The sequence below is a fragment of the Camelina sativa genome, chromosome 9 (genome assembly GCF_000633955.1).
Source record: "Camelina sativa cultivar DH55 chromosome 9, Cs, whole genome shotgun sequence".
NCBI lineage: Eukaryota > Viridiplantae > Streptophyta > Magnoliopsida > Brassicales > Brassicaceae > Camelina > Camelina sativa.
The window spans coordinates 23,152,052-23,172,314 of NC_025693.1; the positions used below are offsets into that span (position 1 = coordinate 23,152,052).

Sequence of the window (20,263 nt, forward strand, 5' to 3'; positions counted from 1 at the left end):
AAGTGCATCAGAAAAACATGCGATGTCAGGTTAAATTTTGTTGAAAATTATAGTAAGAGTATTCTTTTTCTTATGATAAAAGAATTAATATACTTCTGCAGTTCCAAACATCCTTCAGTTTTATTAAGTATACATTCACTATGTTCCTTCTCATTTTTATCATCATATTTATTACAACGACATGTAACAATTAATCACGCGTGCGGAAGTGACAAGCCTCTCATACTGGAAATAGTGGTATCGTTTAAAACTTTCAACTATCATTGGAATAAGACTTCCAAATAAGTGGCACTATACAAAAGGCCAAAAAAAAAGTTACGATGTTCAGAAGAGAGACGAGACATCAACCGACATCCACAGAATTCATTTTAGTGACTCAATACGAAATTTTATAATATATATACCGACATAAACAATGGTAAAAAACACATGTCTTGCTCCAACACAATAATATATAGCGTCTTATTATAATCACCTTATGTTTGTATAATTGAGTATACACCATATGATGTTGAGGAAATGTAAAAGGAAAATCACAAATTTTGTATTCGTCGTGCGGACTAAACATGTCATGAAAATTTGTCAAGAAAGGACAAATTAGTCAACAAAAATTATAGACCATAACCAAAGTATTCCTCAACGTTTTATTCTTTTCTAAACTTTTTTTGGAATTTAAGCTTCAAGTATTCGATTCAGGGACATATGGACTTATGTGCTTCTCTCTAGCTGTGACAATGGAATTACATTTGCACAATTTTAACAAAAGTTGTATATGTTTTTTAGACTATTTATTATTCAAATAATAATGGGTGACGTGAGTCCGAAGTCCAAATATGAGTAGTGGCCACCTGATAAATAGTATTTGAAATGTAATCAAAGTATTTTATATATAAACATAAATATATATATATATATATATATATAATATTTGAAACTTACGTACGTACGGCCATAGTATTTGAAATGTAATCAAAGTATTTATATATAAACATATAAATATATATAATATTAACAAAACGCACACATGCACGTTAAATTAGTCAAACTAGTCCTGACCTAAATCATACGTTGGAGGTTGGCTAATTTGACTTTGGTTTCAAGGTAGTACCTATTGAAAGAATTTGAGTTTCAAATTGTGATAAATTAAAATTAGTTAATTAAAATTTCGTTCGGTTAGATATCGAGGGCTGAATTGTTGTTTTTTCGTACATTCCCATGATTAAATTATATATGGAAGGTACGTTGACATGATCGGCATGTAGGAGCTAATCAGTCATCGATTAATTAGTTTTTTTTTTTTTTTTGAATTTAATTAAACGGTTGTGGTTTAGATGCACTTGTCAAATGTGAGGTAGTGGTACGTACCTCTTCTGAGTTGTAAACTCATCTTCTATTCTAATTTAATGAGAGTAATATTGTAACCGGTATAAACCATTAATTAATTCAGAACATTTTGCTAATTCCCATCTAATGTCTCATAAATTATATTTATAGTAATCGACACGATGCATGCATATATAATTTCTACGTTCTTCTACACCATGTAAAGTGATCTATATATTAATTAATATTGAATTGGTAATTTGGTATATATACAAAACAAAAATGGTATATAAATTTGTTTGGTTGAAGAGTGACGAAGAAACGTAGAAAGCAGTCGGAAGAAGCATGTGGTCCACGTGATCGGACTTCGTCGGACGACCACTACCAACGACTCTATCTCTTTGCATGTGATTCTCATTGATTTGCTCGTATATGTACGGGTCACTCTCTCCAAAGACATACAGTAGACACTATATAGTCTATAGTCTATATATGTATCAATATCGTGGTGTTTTGGTTTTATGTGCTGTATTAATATTTTTCTACCAATTCATATAAAATATCTAAAATATTAGTAGTATATTATAGTATTCCATTTATGATTTCCAAAGGTGCTAATTAAACCATCTCTAAAACCAAAAGACTTCAAAATATGTTAGGTTCAACTTCAATATGTCGACGTTGCGTTAAAATGTGTTAGGTTCAATGATCGACGTTGCGTTAGTACAACTAAACGACTTTAGATATTTAGATACCCACCGAACCGAAGAACTTTTCTCTACAATGTGTTTCCCTAGGATATTGATGGATATAATTTATCCGACCACCAAATTGTTCCACTACAGCTTGGAAAATTTTGTCTGTTACGTGATGAGAGCTCTTGACGAGTTCCACGAGATTTCTTCGAATAAAGCGTCGTAGACTATCTGTCAATGAATATGATATTACCCGTTCTTGTTAAATACAAATTTTCCTATTAAAGTATCGTTTAAGATTTTTCGTATAAATTAAAAATCCTAACTAAACATTTATTTATCTATTAACAACATTTATCAAAGCTATATTAATCTGTTTTAACAAAAAAGTTATAGTATTCATCTCTATTCTACTACTGTCAAATGTTAATATTTGTGTATCCCCGAGACCCCGACCTTCATTACATGACTACTAGTAGCGAGTCGCAGATTTGTAAATTAATTGAATTACAGCCACGAACAAAATAAAATAAAAAAAGCTACCTCATAAAAGCACATTCCAAACACAAATTCACTGTATGGGTCAACAAAAATCGGCTGATAAAAGATCTGACCAATCTAAACATGCTTCACTTTTTAAAAGCAAATATACATTAGTTTTATATATTCCTTTAGTACGTGTAAAAATCAAATGAAAGTTTTGTGTTATTTTAAGTAATGTCATAGTATATATAAACCATGTAATATTCTGATAATCAATTAAACATTGGGCAAAAAGATTAATCATTTCAGCATGAGAAAGACATTGCAATATAAGATAAGGTGTTAGTTAGTATGTCTATAACTTGAGCTACAAAGAGAATTGTAAAATAATACGGCATCCATTTGCTGCATTATCCCAATAATGTAACTATTGCATGACGATCGTATATGTATCGACACATATTTTATGCATTCAACTATATATATACTATACTACCACATCTTAACCATCTTCGCAATCACATCTTATGTAAAAAAACAGAGACAATATATAACATTGTTTTGTTTATATGCTATAAGAAGATTAAAAAACCTAGACAATCGATGATAATGAGATGAATATGTGTGAAGGCCCGTACAGGGTAGTGAGAAAGCTAGCAGATAGCATTGTATGACACGACGAGGTACATGAATTATTGAGGTTGCAATTGGTGTACTATTTACTATAGTGTGAAAAAATAAACATTTTAGCAAGGGTTTTAGTGTTTTACCCCCTGTTCTAAAAATTTCCGCCTAGTACCGATTACGCCCCGCAAAATCGTTAGGCTCATCCTCTCTGTCTTGATTAATAATTAATTTCCGCCTAGCATCGATTATTTAATTTGATTATAAATCGTCTAATCCAATTATTTTACGCTTAATTTTGTATATAATGATTATTTTTAGAGCCAAATATAAACCAAATATGTATTTTTTTTTGTTATTTAAACATTTAAATTAAGAGTTCATGATCTTTTACAATAACTAATGTACAAACTTTTAATGAAAATCACAAATTTTCTTTTAAAGTTACGTTTTTATGTGTTTTCCGTAATTTTAAAGATAATTCTATAGTTTTATATTTTATTTGATATTTTTATTTTAACATAAACAAAATTATACATATATTTAATACTATATATTTTTATTTTACTATTAATTTAATAAAATAACCCTAAAACTAGTTTCTGATTAATTCTTGTTTAATCTCTGATTTTTCTGCTATGCGCTAAGCCCACACCCACCGCCTGACTAGCGCCTAACGATTTCTAAAACAGAGGTTTTATCCTAAGATGACGAAACTGGATCGGATGACTGCTTATTTATTTATTTACTAGGATCGGACCCGCGCTACAGCGCGGAGAAATATTTGAATATGTTATTTTTTTATTATAGTACTATATGAAAGATATATTTATGTAATGAGTTTGAACAAAATAGTAGAAGAAAAAAAAAGTGAGTATGGGATTGCATGGGATAAACCTTATAGGACCAACACTTCATCTTCATCTGTAAAATTACTAACTCACAATTTTTGTTATGACAAACCAACCCACAAAGGATTGCCTTTCTTAAAATATCAATTTTGACCCGTTCTATCATGTGATTGTGAGTTTCGCAAGCCAGTCAATGTACTTTTTAAAAGAATAGTGATATGAAAATGAGTAATATTTGATCATTGTTTGTAGTTAAAGTAGGAAATACCTAATCTAATTTTACATTTATAATCAAAAATTTTAATTTTACAAAAGAAAATTTTTAAATTCAAAGAAATTAAAAAATGTATTTTAGAATAACATATGGAAGGTTTATATTTTAAAAAATTAAAAAATTTAAAAATTTAAAATATAAGATTTCATCGTAATCTGCATCATAATTTGCTAAAATATTGAATGAAATTGTATACATCTCGCATAAGAACATATGAGCTCGATAGATTTACAAAACAATGAAATATTTGAATTAGATACTTTCCATATCACAAAATAATGAAATATTCAAATTATATATATATATATATATAAATATTAATGATATTTATTTAAAATTATATTTTTTTTTTTCATTAACATTAACTGACTAAATTCGAAAATATTTTTTTTATCTCTAAAACTTTTTTTTTTTAAGAAATAACAATCACAACTAACATATATTTTAAACTTTAATATAAAATAAAGAGTTAAAATGTTAATAAAACTTAAACTTTTATAGAGTGTAATTTTAATAATATTTTAAACTTTTACAAAGTTTATAACATTTGAACCTTTTAAACGTTTTGATATTTTTAATATGTTTAAATTTTAATAATTTAAATATTATAATATTTTAAAACTTTTTAAAAGCTTAGAACTTTTAAAAGTTTCAATATATTAATAATAATTTAAACTTTTAAAACTTAAATTGTATTAAATGCTTTATATATAATTTTCAAATTTGGACCCCTGATTTATCAAACTACTCATTAGAAGTTAGAAACATATTAGTCCTATACATAATGCTTGTGAACCTTTGTCAAAAAAAATTTAATCGATGTGGGATATTTTTTTCTTTTTCGTTAGAGTAATATTGAGATCTCTATTATTTGTGAAATCCTTTTTTTTTTTTTTTTGTCAACAACAGATTAGCTCAGATGAGCCAATGCGGAGGGAAATTGTTTACATACAAAACATTATGCGGAGATGTGCGCGAACAGCGTGCCAAGAGATCTGCTTTTACATTTGCAGTCGTAGGAATAAAAGATAAGGAAAAAGAAGAAAATTCCTCCCTGTCCATCGTAATGTCCTCGAGATAAGTGGAGAACGCCGGCCAGTCTTGTGGCGAAGACACCATCTTCACCAAGTCAGCGCAGTCTGAGTAAAACACCACGTCATGTTAATCATGTCCGATCATGCAGCGTATTGCCCAAATGAAAGCCTCGACTTCAGCGTGTAGGGGGAGAGACTCCTTCGAAAGTTAGTAGCTCCCATACTTGGCGTCGGGTCCTGCGGCTTGGTACAAAACCAGCCAGCTCCTGCGAAACGGTCGCCTGACTTCCAAGAGCCATCAACGAAACAACGAACACCTGTAAAAACCAGTGGAAGAGAAAAGGGTGTCCTCCGAAAACCAGGCTCAACAACCAAAGGCTGGCCAATTGAATCCGCATCGTCACCCTCCTCCTGAGCCTGCTGCCAGGGTAAATGCTATATCCTCAGTTTACGGAATATTTTTGTTAAGTTTGATTTTACAAATAATGTTGATTTGATTTAGATTTTATTGTTAAGTTTTTAATAAATGCAAATTTTATACAATGAATCTAAAACAATTGCTTAACTTTATAAGTTTCCTAAAGTTCAAGACTGAACAATATTTTCGAAATCAATAAATGCCATATGTGAAATATTTTATTAAGATTTATGGAGGCAGTTAATGATAAGTTTATAATGATAAATCAGTATGCCATATGTGAAATATTTTGTTAAGATTTATGGAAGCAGTTAATTAGGAATCGTTTATGAAAAATTTATTAATGTTTACATTTATGATTTTTATTTATAGATGTGTTTTTTTTTTAATAACCCGACAACCCATTTAATTCGTCGCAGGTTTATTTTTATCCGAATCCGACAGCTTTAATTTCGGGTTATTTTCTGCAATTGACCCGACCCGGAAGCATTTTTGTAGTTCTCTCTTATTTATATAGAGATTTGTATTTTTAAAAAAATTGTTGTGAATATGTTTAGAAAATACGTGTAGAAAATACTAATGATTTGACAAAATAAATAAACGGTTAGGTAATTTTATATTTATTTTTAGTCAAACAAACGCTTATTATAGTTTTAAATACAATTAACAACGTTGAAACTGATCATAAAATCTGTACTTGTAAATTATAAAAAAAGTCATACTTGAACACACATAAAATTACATCTACTCGTCGACAAAAATTAAAATAAAATAAAAACTTAAGACTATATATTTAATTTTGATTTTTCCGTCAACGTACAACTATTCCAAAATAGTGGATTAGGTTGAATATATTAAGTCATAAATGTATGTCCCTACCATATTTGCTCTTTTTAGGGGAAAAACGTAGACACGTAAAATCAACTTATTCGTCCTCCTCCTCCTCACAAATTAATTAAGCATATGGGGAATTATGGAGTATTTATTACAAAAAAAGAAAGAGATAAGAGTATTGAATGAATAATTCTGGTGAATTTTGGTTGTCCTTCACTGTCCTAGTATTTATTTCTGATTTACTTTATATTTAAGACGAAGACCTAACAGTACGACCTCCATACTTAATAAGTATATAGAGTTTTGCCCCACCAACAAAACTTATGAATATGTATCACACACATCTCTCGTTATGCTAATTAATTAACGGTGTTTGGCTCAAACACTTATTATGATTTTGATTGTAGCGTTTTTGTTAGTGTCCAAACCAGGTTTCGTTCAAAGAAACGCAAAATTAAATTATATACCTAAAACAAAAATGAAGACAATTTTCTCCGTTTTTGTTTAGTCGATTTTAAACACAAATTTTATCAACAAAAAGAAACAACACATGTTTACATATATGTATGTCAATGTCACTAATGCCATACCATCACCAAAACTTCAAATCTACCAAATCTTGAATCGAATCCTATAAAGTAAACAATGATACACATATTTGGGATAAAAAGCAGTAACATCATCAAAAAGCATCATATTATTTTCAACCCATAGACACTCCTCGCAACATAACGCTAGATTCCTAGGACACAGTATACAAAAGTACTCATCACTGAAAATTGAAGTTATTCATTCATCTTTAATGCGCTTATACTCATGCGCATAGATTAATAATTTGCAAACTAAGGGAAAAAAAACTAGATGATTATCGATAATTAAAGTATACAATTATAAGAGGATAACTAACTTGTGTATATGTGTCTTAAACATTGTAATAGCTAACAAGTGACTCTAAAGATTTAAACATGTTCGATTATGCAGTACTTTAATGATATTAATTTGTTATGTTTTTTTTTAATTGAACCAGCACATAAGTTAGATTGAATCATTAACTAAATGAGATTTAGATTGTAAATGGACTTTCTACCCAATACAAATGTACTGAAATACAGAAAATCAATACATGATCGAAAATTTGAATGTGGTTCAGGTATACTCTGCCCGTAGTAGACTCTTCTCACGGAGTTTAAAGAGGCAAATACAAACACACGACTTATTTTAGCAAACGTACTCTACAAAGACATTTTGCTAAACATGTTTTTATTTCAACATAGAAGAGAAAAAAGTGAGTTTGTTTTGGTGGCTGTGTGGCGTTTCACTTAGATCTTAGCTGCAAAGGAAATGCCTTGTTTGGTGAGCTCGTCGAGGCTCTCTGCAGCAGGTCGAGCTTTGGCGACATTAGCCAAAGCCTTGTTCTCATCACCGCTACCTCCTTCCATGAATGCTCCAACCACTTTACCACCTTCAACCCAATATGCTCCAAATTTAGGTTTTGGGTTTGATGGGTTGCTGTCTCCAAATAACACAGAGTCTCCTACGTTGTCTCCATAGAACTGCCACGAGAGATCAAAGGAGCGAGAGTAGAAGAATGGAAGATAGTCGTATTCCTCCACTGCTGCGCCTCCCTCAGCCGCTTTGATCGCCTGCCACAATGTATCACATATGTAAACGCTTCTTCAGATATACAACTATGTTACTCTGTTTTGTTTGAGTTTTCGTTTTACAACATGTAATAGGGGAAACTGTGAACTTTCTTTTTCATATGCAGACACAAATGCAAGCGCGTAAATTGGGGTGTTTTAAACAATATCAGCCTTATTGTAAGTACCTTCACAGCTTGCTCTGCTGATTTGCGGGAATGGTCAACATGCTCGACCCTTCTCACGTCTCCGTACATTTTCATAGGGAAAGTGGCAACATCGCCAACAGCATAAACATCTGGGACACTTGTTTTGAAGAATGCATCGGTCTGCGTGAACAGTTGAGTGGTTAATCAAAAGATCCAAATCAGAATGGTACAGGAGAAGAAGTGCACAGCCTGCAGATAGATACCTTAATTCCACCTTTGTCTTCCTCGACCTGCCCCTTGAATAAGGATGTCAATGGTTTTGCACCAACCCCAACTATCACAATGTCGGCTTCCAGTGTCCTCCCATCCTTGAGTTGTACTTCCTTCACCTGGAGGAAAACAGTACAAGTTGGACATTTTTTTCTTTTGACAATACAAGTTGGACATTTGGACCAGGACAATTTGGTCCTGGTAATGTTGATCATATAACCAAAACGAAAAAGTGTTGAAACAATTCAGTTTGTTATTCTAAAACCATATTTTTGGAACAAAACTCAATTTTGGTGTAATCAAACCGAACAAACCAAAGAAAAGTTCATTAAACCGAACTGAACCTAATTACATTATCTTTTTATTGGCAGTAGACTTTAGTTTCTAACTTTCTATAGAACCAAAACTGAAACGTAGACAGCATTTCCCACTCCTATAAGCTAATTATATGAATTACCTCTCCACTTGAATGAGCGGTGAACCCAGATGCCACTGTTCCTTTGATGATCTTCACTCCCTTGTTTGTATAGTAAGTCTCATAGAAAGCAGCAATATCGGCGGTGAAAAGCCTAGGCACTGCACGAACATTTTGTTTTCATTACGTGTAACTAAGTAATACATACAGTATATGAATAATCGAATGCAAAAGGATATATATCAACTTACTGCACCAAGGTTCAGGGAAAACCATAGTGACATCAAAATTGTTGATCCTCAAAGCTGCACTAAGCTCAAGACCAATGTAACCTCCGCCAACAACTACAGCCTTTCCACCTTTCTTTGCTTTAATTGCTTCAACCAAATTGTCAGCATCATCGATCTCCCTCAGATAGAGGATATTCTTAGAGTCTGCACCTTGCACTCCAAAATCAGTCAATCTGAGAACCTGCAAAAGAAGATAAGAGTTACGTTTCTTCTTATCATAGAATTTGTAAGAAGCTTTCTGATGTGAGAAATGCAAGGATATCAGTAATTACAGTAGAACCAGTTGCAATGATGAGAGTTTCATATTTGAAGACATCCCCAGCTGCACTGACAAGACTCTTGGCAGCAAGATCAGCTTTGACTATCTCTGTGCTTAGTATCAACTCAATTCCTGAAAATACAACGAATAACAAAAAAATGATAGCAAGATTGAGTTCCAATAACATAAGTATTTTAAGCTTGTGTAGAGAGTAATGCAGTGATGGAGAAATTTCGTGGGATGATGATAACAGTTATAATTGATAGGTGGAAACTAAATAGATGAGCAGAGCATTGATGATATTGGTGAAGTGAAGTGAGATGGTTACCTTTCTGCTTGTACGATTCAGGAAGCAGTTTTTCTCCACCACTACCAACACAGCAATGGAAACCTGGAAGTCTAGCAGCACCTGTAGCAAAAATCCATAACCAAAAAGACAAGTCTCAGAAAATCAAATCTAAGTACTGTAGTTTGCAAAGTAAACCAGAAAATTGAATTTACCTTCAGGAAACAAATACCCCTTGCTAAGTGCAGGGCGTTCATATGGAGCCACCTAAGCCAACCATATTTGAGTAAATAAAGATCAGAGGGGTAACAAGACACACCGCATAATAAATAATAGAGTTTCTCAACCAAGTAGAGAGCAAAGCTTACGGCCTCTTTGGAGATAACTGCCAATTCTCCTGGTTTAACACCTTGATTAGCAAACTCCTTAGCTGCGTATCCCTACACACAACAACAAAAATGGAGAAAAGGATAAAACAGAATCCTGATGGTACTCACTACGCTATTAGCTATTAACAACAACAATACATCGATTAGCGATTGTAATATGATTAACTCAACGAATCTTAAAAACTGGGAAGCGAAAGGCATGAAATCAATCACAGATCGGACGTATAAACATACGAATCATAACCCTAAATCATCATAATCGCTATCGGAATTAACAATAAACGAACTACAGTCCCCCAAAACAATCTATGAGAATTGTGGTGTTTTTTTCTCAAACACAAAATCGAAAGTAATGGCTTGAAAAAAACAACTTAAAAGAGGAAGGAGGAGAGAAAAAATACTAACGGCTGAAACGCCACCGCCGAGGATGATGTACTTGAAGCTCTTCTCCGCCATTTTTTATCCGATCGTCTCTTCCTTTTGTTATCTCTTTTGTCGCTGCTGAACTTGGTTTGTTAGAGAAGAAAAGAAAAAAAGAAGAAAAGGCTAAAATGAGCTGAGTGAGAGTCTAATTGGCCACAACATTAACCGTTGATTGGATGAAAAGCTTACACGTGGCAATATTATAGCCGTCGTGATCCATGCTCTCTAGGTGTGGGGAAAGTGAAAGAATTAAGGACGGAAAACAAGGACTGATTTAATTCTTAAGTCCTTTTGTTAATCAGTAATTACCCAGAAAAATATGTTTAGTGGGAAAAGTCACAAATGTGCCACGTCATTGGGATAAGTCATGATGGGTTTGGCATGTATTGGGCTTCTTTTCTGATCTTTTAAGGCCCAGAATTTTCATTTTAAGAATTATGAAGTGAAAACAAAAACAAAAAAACACTCGAACATCAAAGATTAGGACTCGAACATAAAAAAGTCGAAAAAAACCACTCAACTAGTAAACAAGCATCCTACTATATTAATTGGGAAGTACAAATATGAAACTAACCTTAAAATGTGTAAAAAATTACATTCAATTACCATTAGAAAAATTAATTAAGCTTAATTAACTAATTTAAATAAATATAATTAATTAAAAAACATTTACAGATCAAATATTAAAAAATCTTTAAAAAATTCTTTCTAATAAATTATAGACGAAATTACTAATATTTAAATATATATATATATATATATATAAACAATTCAGAATTTTGAAAACTAAGATTTTATATCCAAGTATACAATACAATTATTTTAATAACTAAATTCGAAGATTTTATTAAGATTTCAAATTATAATTCTCCTATCATCTTTATTTTATTTTATTTACAAATTGTTTAGAATTTTCATATAATACTTATTATTAATCAAATGCATATTTTTTAGGGCATTCTCAAAAATGCCCCTTTTTCCATACCCCTTTTAAAAATACTCCTTCATGTTGACCATTTTTAAAACTACCCCTCTTTATATACAAAATGACCAAATTACCCTTTTTGAGTGACAGCAAGAATGTACAGTCATCAAAATCGAAAAAAATTTTCCGCCAAAAAAATTTCTCCGCCAAAATCGAAAATTTTTCCCGCCAAAAATATTGAAATTTATACCTTTTAAAAATATTGTAAACGCTTTTAAAAAACTTTTAAAAGCGTTTACAAGGTTTTTAAAAGGTTTTTAAACACATTGTAAACGCTTTTAAAAACCTTGTAAATACTTTTAAAAAGTTTGTAAATGCTTTTAAAAAGCTTTTAAAAGAAGTGTTTACAAGGTGTTTAAAAACCTTTTAAAACCTTTTTAAAAATCTTATAAAAACTTTTACAAGGTTTTTAAAAACATTGTAAAAGCGTTTACAAGGTGTTTAAAAACCTTTTAAAATTTTTTTAAAAACCATTTGAAAACCTTTTAAAAACCTTTTAAAAACCTTTTAAAAACCTTTTAAAACCTTTTAATAACATTTTAAAAATCTTGTAAAAGCGTTTACAAATTGTTTAAAAAACCTTTTAAAACTCTTTAAAAAATCTTGTAAAAGCCTTTACAAGGTGTTTATAAGGCTTTTATAAGGTAGAAACCTTATAAAACCTTTTAAAAACCTTGTAAATTTTTTTTGGCGGGAAAATGTTTTCGAAAAATTTTTGGCAGGAAAATTTTTCGAAAACTTTTTGGCGGGAAAATATGTCGGAAATTTTTTGGTGGGAAAATTTTGTTTTTCTTTTTATTGAATAAAATTATTTTCATCTAAGGGTAAAATGGTCATTAAAAATTAAAAGAGGGCAAAATAAAAATGGCCAGAAAATAGGGTATTTTTGAAAAGGGGTATATCAAAAGGGGCATTTTTAACAAATTCTCTATTTTTTCTGCATATGTTGTGATTTGAATTTTTTAAAACGAAGATATATTACTCAATGTATGAAAAATATGTGTTTTAATTTCTACATTGACGGGTTGGTAAAACTAAATTTATATAAATGATAAATTAATAATTTTTATTTGCTCACAATCCTACTATATTAATTGAGAAGTACAAAAATAAAAATAACCTTAAAAAGTGTAAAAATTTACATACAAATGCCATTAAAAATTGTTAAATAAAAGCTAAAACAATTGAGGGTATAAAAGATAATTAATAATTAATCATTTTATTATCTTATCATCAATCAGCAAAAATCGTGGGTTGCATGGATAATCAATTGACTTAAATTAAATCTATTTACCAAATCTTTATTCTTTTAACCAACAAATCTCATACGCGTTAAAATTCTTTAAATGTGGAGGAGAATTAGATGTGGAGGCAATCTTAGATTATTGCCGGTGATTCCATGGAATTCATGTTAGTGGATGAAGCTGTATGTTATTTTCCATAATTAATGTTTTCTTCTCATTATTGTTTTATTAAAATTTTTATTTTTCTAAACATATATATAGGATGATAAGATGGGAGCTGACCTTAAAAAAGACTTAATAAAAAAATTCGAGAATGGAGCTTCTGAATTTTTGATCACAAACTATTATAAATAATATAATGACAAAATAAATTATTATAGATTTCAATAAACAAAAATGTTCAGTCCGCGATTTACCACGGGTTAGTACCTAGTTATAATATTAAAATTACTATTTTATATTTTATAAAATAATGATGCAAATACAACAAACAAACAATATAAAATTGTAATAATACTTAAACAATAAAATACTATAATATTTTAAAATAATTAGTATTCCAATAGACTAATAGATTTACAGAAAAAATTAAAAAATAAATATTATCTCAAATAAAGTAACTTTAAAAAAAATTAAAACAATAATTTTTATTATTATATTATAATTTTTTTAAAAAATATTGACCCGTGCTTTAAGCACGGGATATCTCCTAGTAAGTTTGTAAGACATTACCTACAATCCAAATCTAACACAAACTTTTAAACGACAAGCCAAGAGCATATAATTTAGGAGCAAAGTCATATTCAATAATTTTCGAATATGACAATTAGTTGAATGGTTCGTTGTTAATGTCGTTAAAAGTGTTGTCACCTAGATTCAAACTTACATAATGTTATATTGTTGAAAAAAACGAAAATTATCATCACAACAACAAAATTCTTCTCTCTGTTTGATTTTGAATTAATACATTTGAGATCATCCTTTAAGAGATCGTAGTGGCACCTAAGGTCGTCGGAGCTCGTAGCGGCATAAGTCATGTGCAATATAATTTTTGATTAGTTAACTATTTTATTGTCAGCAATTATTTTTGTAAATAAGAATGACTGATTATAAGCTTCACACAATCTTTATATTTTTCTAAATAATTGAAAGAAACGATTTTTCGCACTCCCATCCAAAAACTATATAGGTGTAATAACCCATTTCGATGATGCTCTTATTTTATTTTTCCAATGTTCTGATTTTAAATTGTTCGAATTTCAAAATATACAATTTGAAATAAATAACTCGAATTGATAAATGGAGGAGAAAAGAAATTGGTGGAGTGGATTAGATTAGATAGATGGATACAAAGACAAAAACGCCAAGCAAGCCTTTCATGGGGTGTGTGGCTTTGTCGACACAAACATGTGAAACCAATACTTGTTGCCTTATTCTCTAGCTTGTTCCCCTTTCTTTTATCTTTTTTTTTCTTTACCCAAAACTAATTTGATATCCCCTCTACTATACTATTATATATCTTCCTCGGATACTCATCTCTCAGATCTTAGTTCTCATTGATATCGTTTTGTTTATTAGTTATGCAGAATATAGCATAACTCAAATCATTTGTCCTTGTGTTCGCCGTCCACTCAATAATTTATAAACATCCATACCTAAATTTTTATATATACAGTTGCAACGAAAACTTATAATCTAGTGGTTTATGTTAGTGTAATCATTGTATCATAACTTGGTATATAAAATGTGTTGAAAAATATATCAAAATATGTATATATCTTTGCATCCAAAAAAAAAATCAGAAATAAATAACATTGACAGAAGGATCAGAATAATTAAGAAGAAACGAAATAAAAAAAAAGTGGAATTAAATTTTGAATGGTGGTTCAAAATGATCTTAAACACACAATTTTCAATTTTGGGTTCCATCAATCGTTATTGTTGAAAAGATGCAAATATTAAAAAAATCAAATAAAATAATTAGCAGGACCATTTGATACACATTTATATATGCGCGTGCATGTGTTTGTATAATACTCCCTCTGTTTCATAATATAGGATGTTTAGAGAAGTTTTTTTGTTTCATAATATAGGATGTTTTCAAGTTTCTATATAACTTTTAGATTAGTTTAATATTTTATATTATGCAGTCTTATTTGTGATTGGTTAAACTTTTTTTAAAGTGGTCATTTCTTAAATTGCGTGTTTTACTCAAAACATCTTATATTTTGAAACGGAGGGAGTACAATCTTTTGATGTGATGGTTGGTTTAAGTTAAGCAATTAGAAATAAGATGTGGATGTAGGACATTTGATGATCTAATTTTTTTTTGTTACTTAGCTCATGTTCAGTTTTTGTTGTTGTTGAACAACACTTAGAGCATGTGCATTGGTTGGGACAAAAATTTGGTCCCTCAAATATATTAATCTTATTTTCAGAGTTTCTTAATTTTGGTACGAGCATTGGTGTCCCTCTATATTTGGTCCCCTGTAAAAAATAATATTTTTTTAATATTTAAAATTAAATATTTAAATTAATAAGTAAAATCATATTAAAGTTTAAATTCAAATAAAACATATAACATTAACATTAATAATATAAGAAAATTACAAAGTTACAAAAACATGAAAAAAAAACAAAACATACAATTAAAACATGAAAAATAGTACAGTTATGAATCTACTCGATGGTGGAAAAGCTTAGCTAATGCTCGACGTTCACAGTCCTGAAATGAAAACAAGGTTGATCAATACAACATTTTTTTATGATCTAAGACCCCTTTATGATTATGTACTCATAATTTGAAACCGTGAGGTAAACCAATCTCTATTTTACCTTGAACATGTTTAGGCGTAAAGGTCCATCTGGATTCAGTCTCTGAAGTTTTAGGTATGTGTATGCAAAACTCAACTGATCTCGTGAGGTAAACCGATCAACTTCATTGAACAGGTTTGACATTGGCGTATGGCTCTTACAATAAAAGAACCTTCAGGTACATCTAACAACAACAACAAGACATCACACTCAAGAAACATTAACAAACAAAACGAGAGATAGAAGCTAATGATTGATTGATTACTTACAACTTGTAAGAGGAGAATTAGGATCTGAAGGGTCAAATTTCTTGAGTCCATCTGACTGGTAGAACATAAACTTTGGAACCTTTCCAGTCTATCGCATGTCAGAATAAGGCAAATTGCTCACAACTACAGTTTTCCACAAACCAACAAATCCTTGCTTGTCTGGAACATGCCCTCTACTAGCAAGTTTCGATAGTGTTTGCTCATCCACAAACATCACGAAACACACATTTCGCTTCGAGAATTCAGTGATCTAAAGAAACAAACAAGCAAAATGAGAGATCCACATGAATGATGAGCCTCACGTATAGTCTTTACTTAATGATAACCGCAACAAATACTAAATATGCCGTGCTAATGCATTCTCACGCAATAGATAGTAGTAATCTAATGCATAAGCTAATATCTAGTGTCTATCTACTAACGGATAAAGTTCTAACCTTTTTGCTAGCAGGTCTCCTTAGAAAATTAGAGCTTCCAAAAATGCAAGAAGAGACAGAGACTACACAGTATGTGATCAACTGATTCAGCAAGTGTAACTTCACAGGGCAAATCTGCAATTATATACAAAAATGTTACCTTATAGATGATCAATAAACGCAACACTAGCTAATTGATTGAAATGACTAGAGATGAAAACAATCCATACGCTTGTTTCTCTTCTTGCTTCCGGGTGGTTTTTCGATGTTGGATTTGTTTAGTCCTATATTAATCTCTGATGAAACCAGCAATTGACTTTTTATGTAAGCTGCATCTGTATCAAAATCCAGTTAATAACAATAGCTTTTTTTTAACACAAATACCAGAGAACTAAGACAAAGTAAGCTTACGGTTATGCTCAAAATGAGGTAAGAACTCACAACCTACACCAAAATCCAAGGGTGTTTGATTAACTAATAATCTCCAAAACTGAGACAACCAAAAAAGAAAGAGACCTTTTTTCGTAATTAGAAGCTTACCATGAAAGAGTAGTTTATGGCCAGAGAAGATGCAAGAGAAGAAAAAGAGTGATAGAAAGAAGAAGAAGAAATGTGAGAGCTTCAATTTCACAATCCGACCAAACTTTTTGCCTCTTCGAAGTAGTAAAAAAGAATTATCATTTCAGATATGAAGACGAAGAAGAAGAAGAAGAAATCACCGTACTTCTTCTCTCCGGCCGGTAACATTATCTAATCCCCAAAACACACTGCCAAAGTTCAAACCAAATCAACATTTTTACATGTTCAAGATGCAGATTTGGAATTACAAGAGAATTCATGAAATTTTCTTAAATCGGAAACAAAATTTTCAATCGGAAACGAAATTGCCGTCGAGAGAGAGAGAGAGAGTCGGAGAGGAAAAATAAACTCGAACCTTCGATTTTTCCGTCTCACCCTACAGAAACAACAACAACCACCCACACGTTGCCACGTGTTAAGAGGGACGATGCAAATTAGACCATCCACAATGGCGTGGATTTGGCCCGTCCCCAATATTTATTGGATTTAAATTTAAATGAAAAAAGCCCAATATCTGAAAAACGGTTCTTATTTGGGGACGTTTTTTTACCGTCCTCTTCGCCACGTGTAGCCGTGTGATTTGTTCTCGAATAAGCTAGGTCTAAAAAAAATGTATTCGGGAGACAAAATCATCCCGAGTTCTTTCTTCTCCCTCTTGACGGCGACCACGAAGGCGATTCGATCCTCCACGACGTTCTGTTCTTTTCACCGGAAAATCTTGCCAGATTAACGAAGCCGATCTTCTGTCGCATCCGAAGCCGGTCCGATCTTCAATACCTAAGACGTCCAGCGGTTCGATCTTCTCTCCCGAAGCGATCTGTCCCTGTCACCCGAAGCTTGTCCGGCGGTTCGAGCTTCTCTCCCGATGATATCCGTCTAAATAAGGTTAGTCTTCTTCCCACTACATGAGATTTAACCTTGATTGGCGCCGATTATCGAATTAGGGTTAGGGATTTGGGATTATCGAATTAGGGTTAGATAATTAGGGTTTGCGAATTAGGGTAATTGAATTAGGGTTATTCAATTAGGGTTAATTAATTGGGGTTATTGAATTAGGGTTATTGATTTAGGGATATTGAATTAGGGTAAATGATTTAGGTTATGTTTCTTTGGTGTTTTTTTTGTTTTTTTCATTTGTTCGATGGATCGTTATGTCTCTGTGTGAAGATCGAGTTGTGTCTGTGTCGTTTGTCCTTTGCTGTAGTTGTTGATCTTATAAACATGTTTGTGTCTTGGTCAAAATTTTTTTAAAACATTGAGTATCGTTAAACTTTGGTTTTTTTTTCTTAAATGTTAAAGGATCATCATCTTTGTGTCTCGGTCTATTTTTTTAACATTGAGATAGGTTAAATTTTTTTTTATCAAGGTTTTCAATTTGGTGATTGTTGTGTCATTGGTATGGTTGGTAAAATGTTTTTGACATTGATTTTGATACAACTTTTGGTTGATTAAGATAGTCATTGTCATTCGTATGATTTTTGGATAAATTTTTTTAACAATGTCATTCGTATGATGTCTCGCATTGATTCGTATGGTTGTGTTTTTTTTTAGGTTTCTCATTTGGTAGTTGTAATGTTTACTTGTAATAAATTGGTAGCATTGTTGTGTAGTTGGTTGTATTTAATTTTAGTGTTGTTTGTTCATAGTTTCTTGTTTAATTTGGTAGTTGTAATGTGTACTTGTCATAAATTGTGATTAGACATTTGTTGTTTGGTCTTTAAGTTTTGATAGTTATTGCAAGTAAGGTTTTAAACCATAAATCTCTTTCATTTATCTTCCCTTTCTCACTTGTAAATGATATTCACTTCTCTTCTATACTCGCATCTCTTATCTTCGCATTCCTTCTCTTCTATACCCGCTTCTAATCTCTGCTTTTCTCTTCTCTTCTCTTCGCATTGATCATCTTCTATACCCGCTTCTCTTCTCTGCTCTTATCTTCTCTTCTCCTCGCATTCCTTCTCTTCCTTATCCGTTTCTTCCTATGGATTCTAATAATCCCTTCTTTCAGTCTTCTTCTTACTTCAACTTGCTTAACAGTCAAGAAGAAGGTGGTTTAAATGATAACTTTCATTGGGAAAGTTATCCACCTTCTGGACAGAGCTCACAACCTTCTCCTCACAGCTCCCAACCTTCTCCTCACAGCTCCCAACCTTCTCCTCACAGCTCGCAAGAAACACCAAAAGAGCGCAAGGAGAGAAAGACATGGACACCTGCTGATGATGAAGTCTTGATCTCCGCATGGCTCAACACTTCAAAAGATCCCATCGTTGCAAATCAACAAAAGGGAGGAAGCTTCTGGAGCAGGATTCAAAAATACTATTGTGACACTCCTCACGCTAGAAACGGTGGGGAACAGATGCTGGTGACACATTGCAAGCAGCGTTGGCACAAGATAAATGACCATACTAACAAGTTCTGTGCCGCATTCGCAGCTGCGGAGAGACAGAACAGCTCTGGTCATTCTGAAAATGATATCATGAAGAATGCACATGATATCTACTTCGCTGCCCATAACAAGAGATTCAACCTTGAACATTGTTGGTTTCGTTTAAGGTTTGAGCAGAAATTTCTATCCCTTAACACTATTAACACGACCCCAGCTCAGCCTGCAACAAAGAGGAAACAAGCTGGTGAAGGTTCGCAGTCATCAAGCTGCAGTGTTGAGGAGTCTGAGAAGAGGCCAGAAGGGATCAAGGCTGCCAAGGCGAAGAGGAACAATGCTCAGTCCACAAACGTGAAGACTCTTGCTGAGTATAAGAGCATGTGGGATGTCAAGAAAGAGGAATTAGCTGAAAAGGAGAAACTACAGAAGCTGGCCATCCTAGACACTCTCCTAGCCAAAAAAGAACCCTTGAGTGCGAGTGAAGAAATCATCATGAACAAGATAGTGTCCCAGTATTTCTGATATTATAGAATGTGTTTGTTGTTTGTTTTTCTTGCTTAGTACTCGGCTTATGTATTTGATTTGTATTCCCTGGTTGTTTGATTTGTATTTCCTGTTTAAGTATTTCTTGCTCAGTTGTGTATTTCTTGTTTCAATCTAAATTAATATAAGTCTATTTTAGTACTCGGCTATTGTAATTTCTAGTAACTCGGCTATTGTATAAACTAACTTAATCAGATTGTGTATTGTTGTACTAAGTCTAATCTGCTTCTTCTTGTTTATCTTCAGGTTACGTAAGACATGGGCCACGACTATAGCTATTCCCAGCCTTCTTCATCTGATCTGGCTGATAAGTACTCAGAGGACACTGCGGATAGAGAGCTAGATGCATTGATTCGTATGGATGAAGCAGAGT

At 32.0% G+C, this 20,263-nt stretch overlaps 2 protein-coding genes and 1 pseudogene across 2 annotated transcripts; 1 reads left to right on the plus strand and 2 right to left on the minus strand.

Moving 5' to 3' along the window:
- LOC104711845 (monodehydroascorbate reductase 1, peroxisomal) lies at positions 7,612-10,774 on the minus strand. The gene is made up of 10 exons (XM_010428614.2): positions 10,640-10,774; positions 10,214-10,285; positions 10,061-10,112; positions 9,888-9,968; positions 9,573-9,691; positions 9,262-9,481; positions 9,053-9,171; positions 8,589-8,714; positions 8,365-8,505; positions 7,612-8,179 (listed from the first exon to the last, which is right to left on the minus strand). Exons 1-10 carry the CDS (start codon positions 10,688-10,690, stop codon positions 7,856-7,858), a joined length of 1,305 nt encoding a protein of 434 aa, XP_010426916.1. The 5' UTR covers positions 10,691-10,774; the 3' UTR covers positions 7,612-7,855.
- Positions 15,502-17,125, minus strand: LOC104715613 (annotated as a pseudogene).
- LOC104715614 (glutathione S-transferase T3-like) lies at positions 18,946-19,869 on the plus strand. The gene has a single exon (XM_010433006.1). The coding sequence runs from the start codon at positions 18,946-18,948 to the stop codon at positions 19,867-19,869; it is 924 nt and encodes a 307-aa protein (XP_010431308.1).

Coding starts and splice junctions, on each gene's coding strand:
- LOC104711845 (XM_010428614.2), bottom strand. CDS start 10,690: ATGGCGGAGAAGAGCTTCAAGTACATCATCCTCGGCGGTGGCGTTTCA. Junction 8,715..9,052: donor CCGCTCATTCAAGTGGAGAG/GTAATTCATATA, acceptor GTTTTCCTCCAG/GTGAAGGAAGTACAACTCAA. Junction 8,180..8,364: donor CAGCAGAGCAAGCTGTGAAG/GTACTTACAATA, acceptor ACATTGTGGCAG/GCGATCAAAGCGGCTGAGGG.
- LOC104715614 (XM_010433006.1), top strand. CDS start 18,946: ATGGATTCTAATAATCCCTTCTTTCAGTCTTCTTCTTACTTCAACTTG.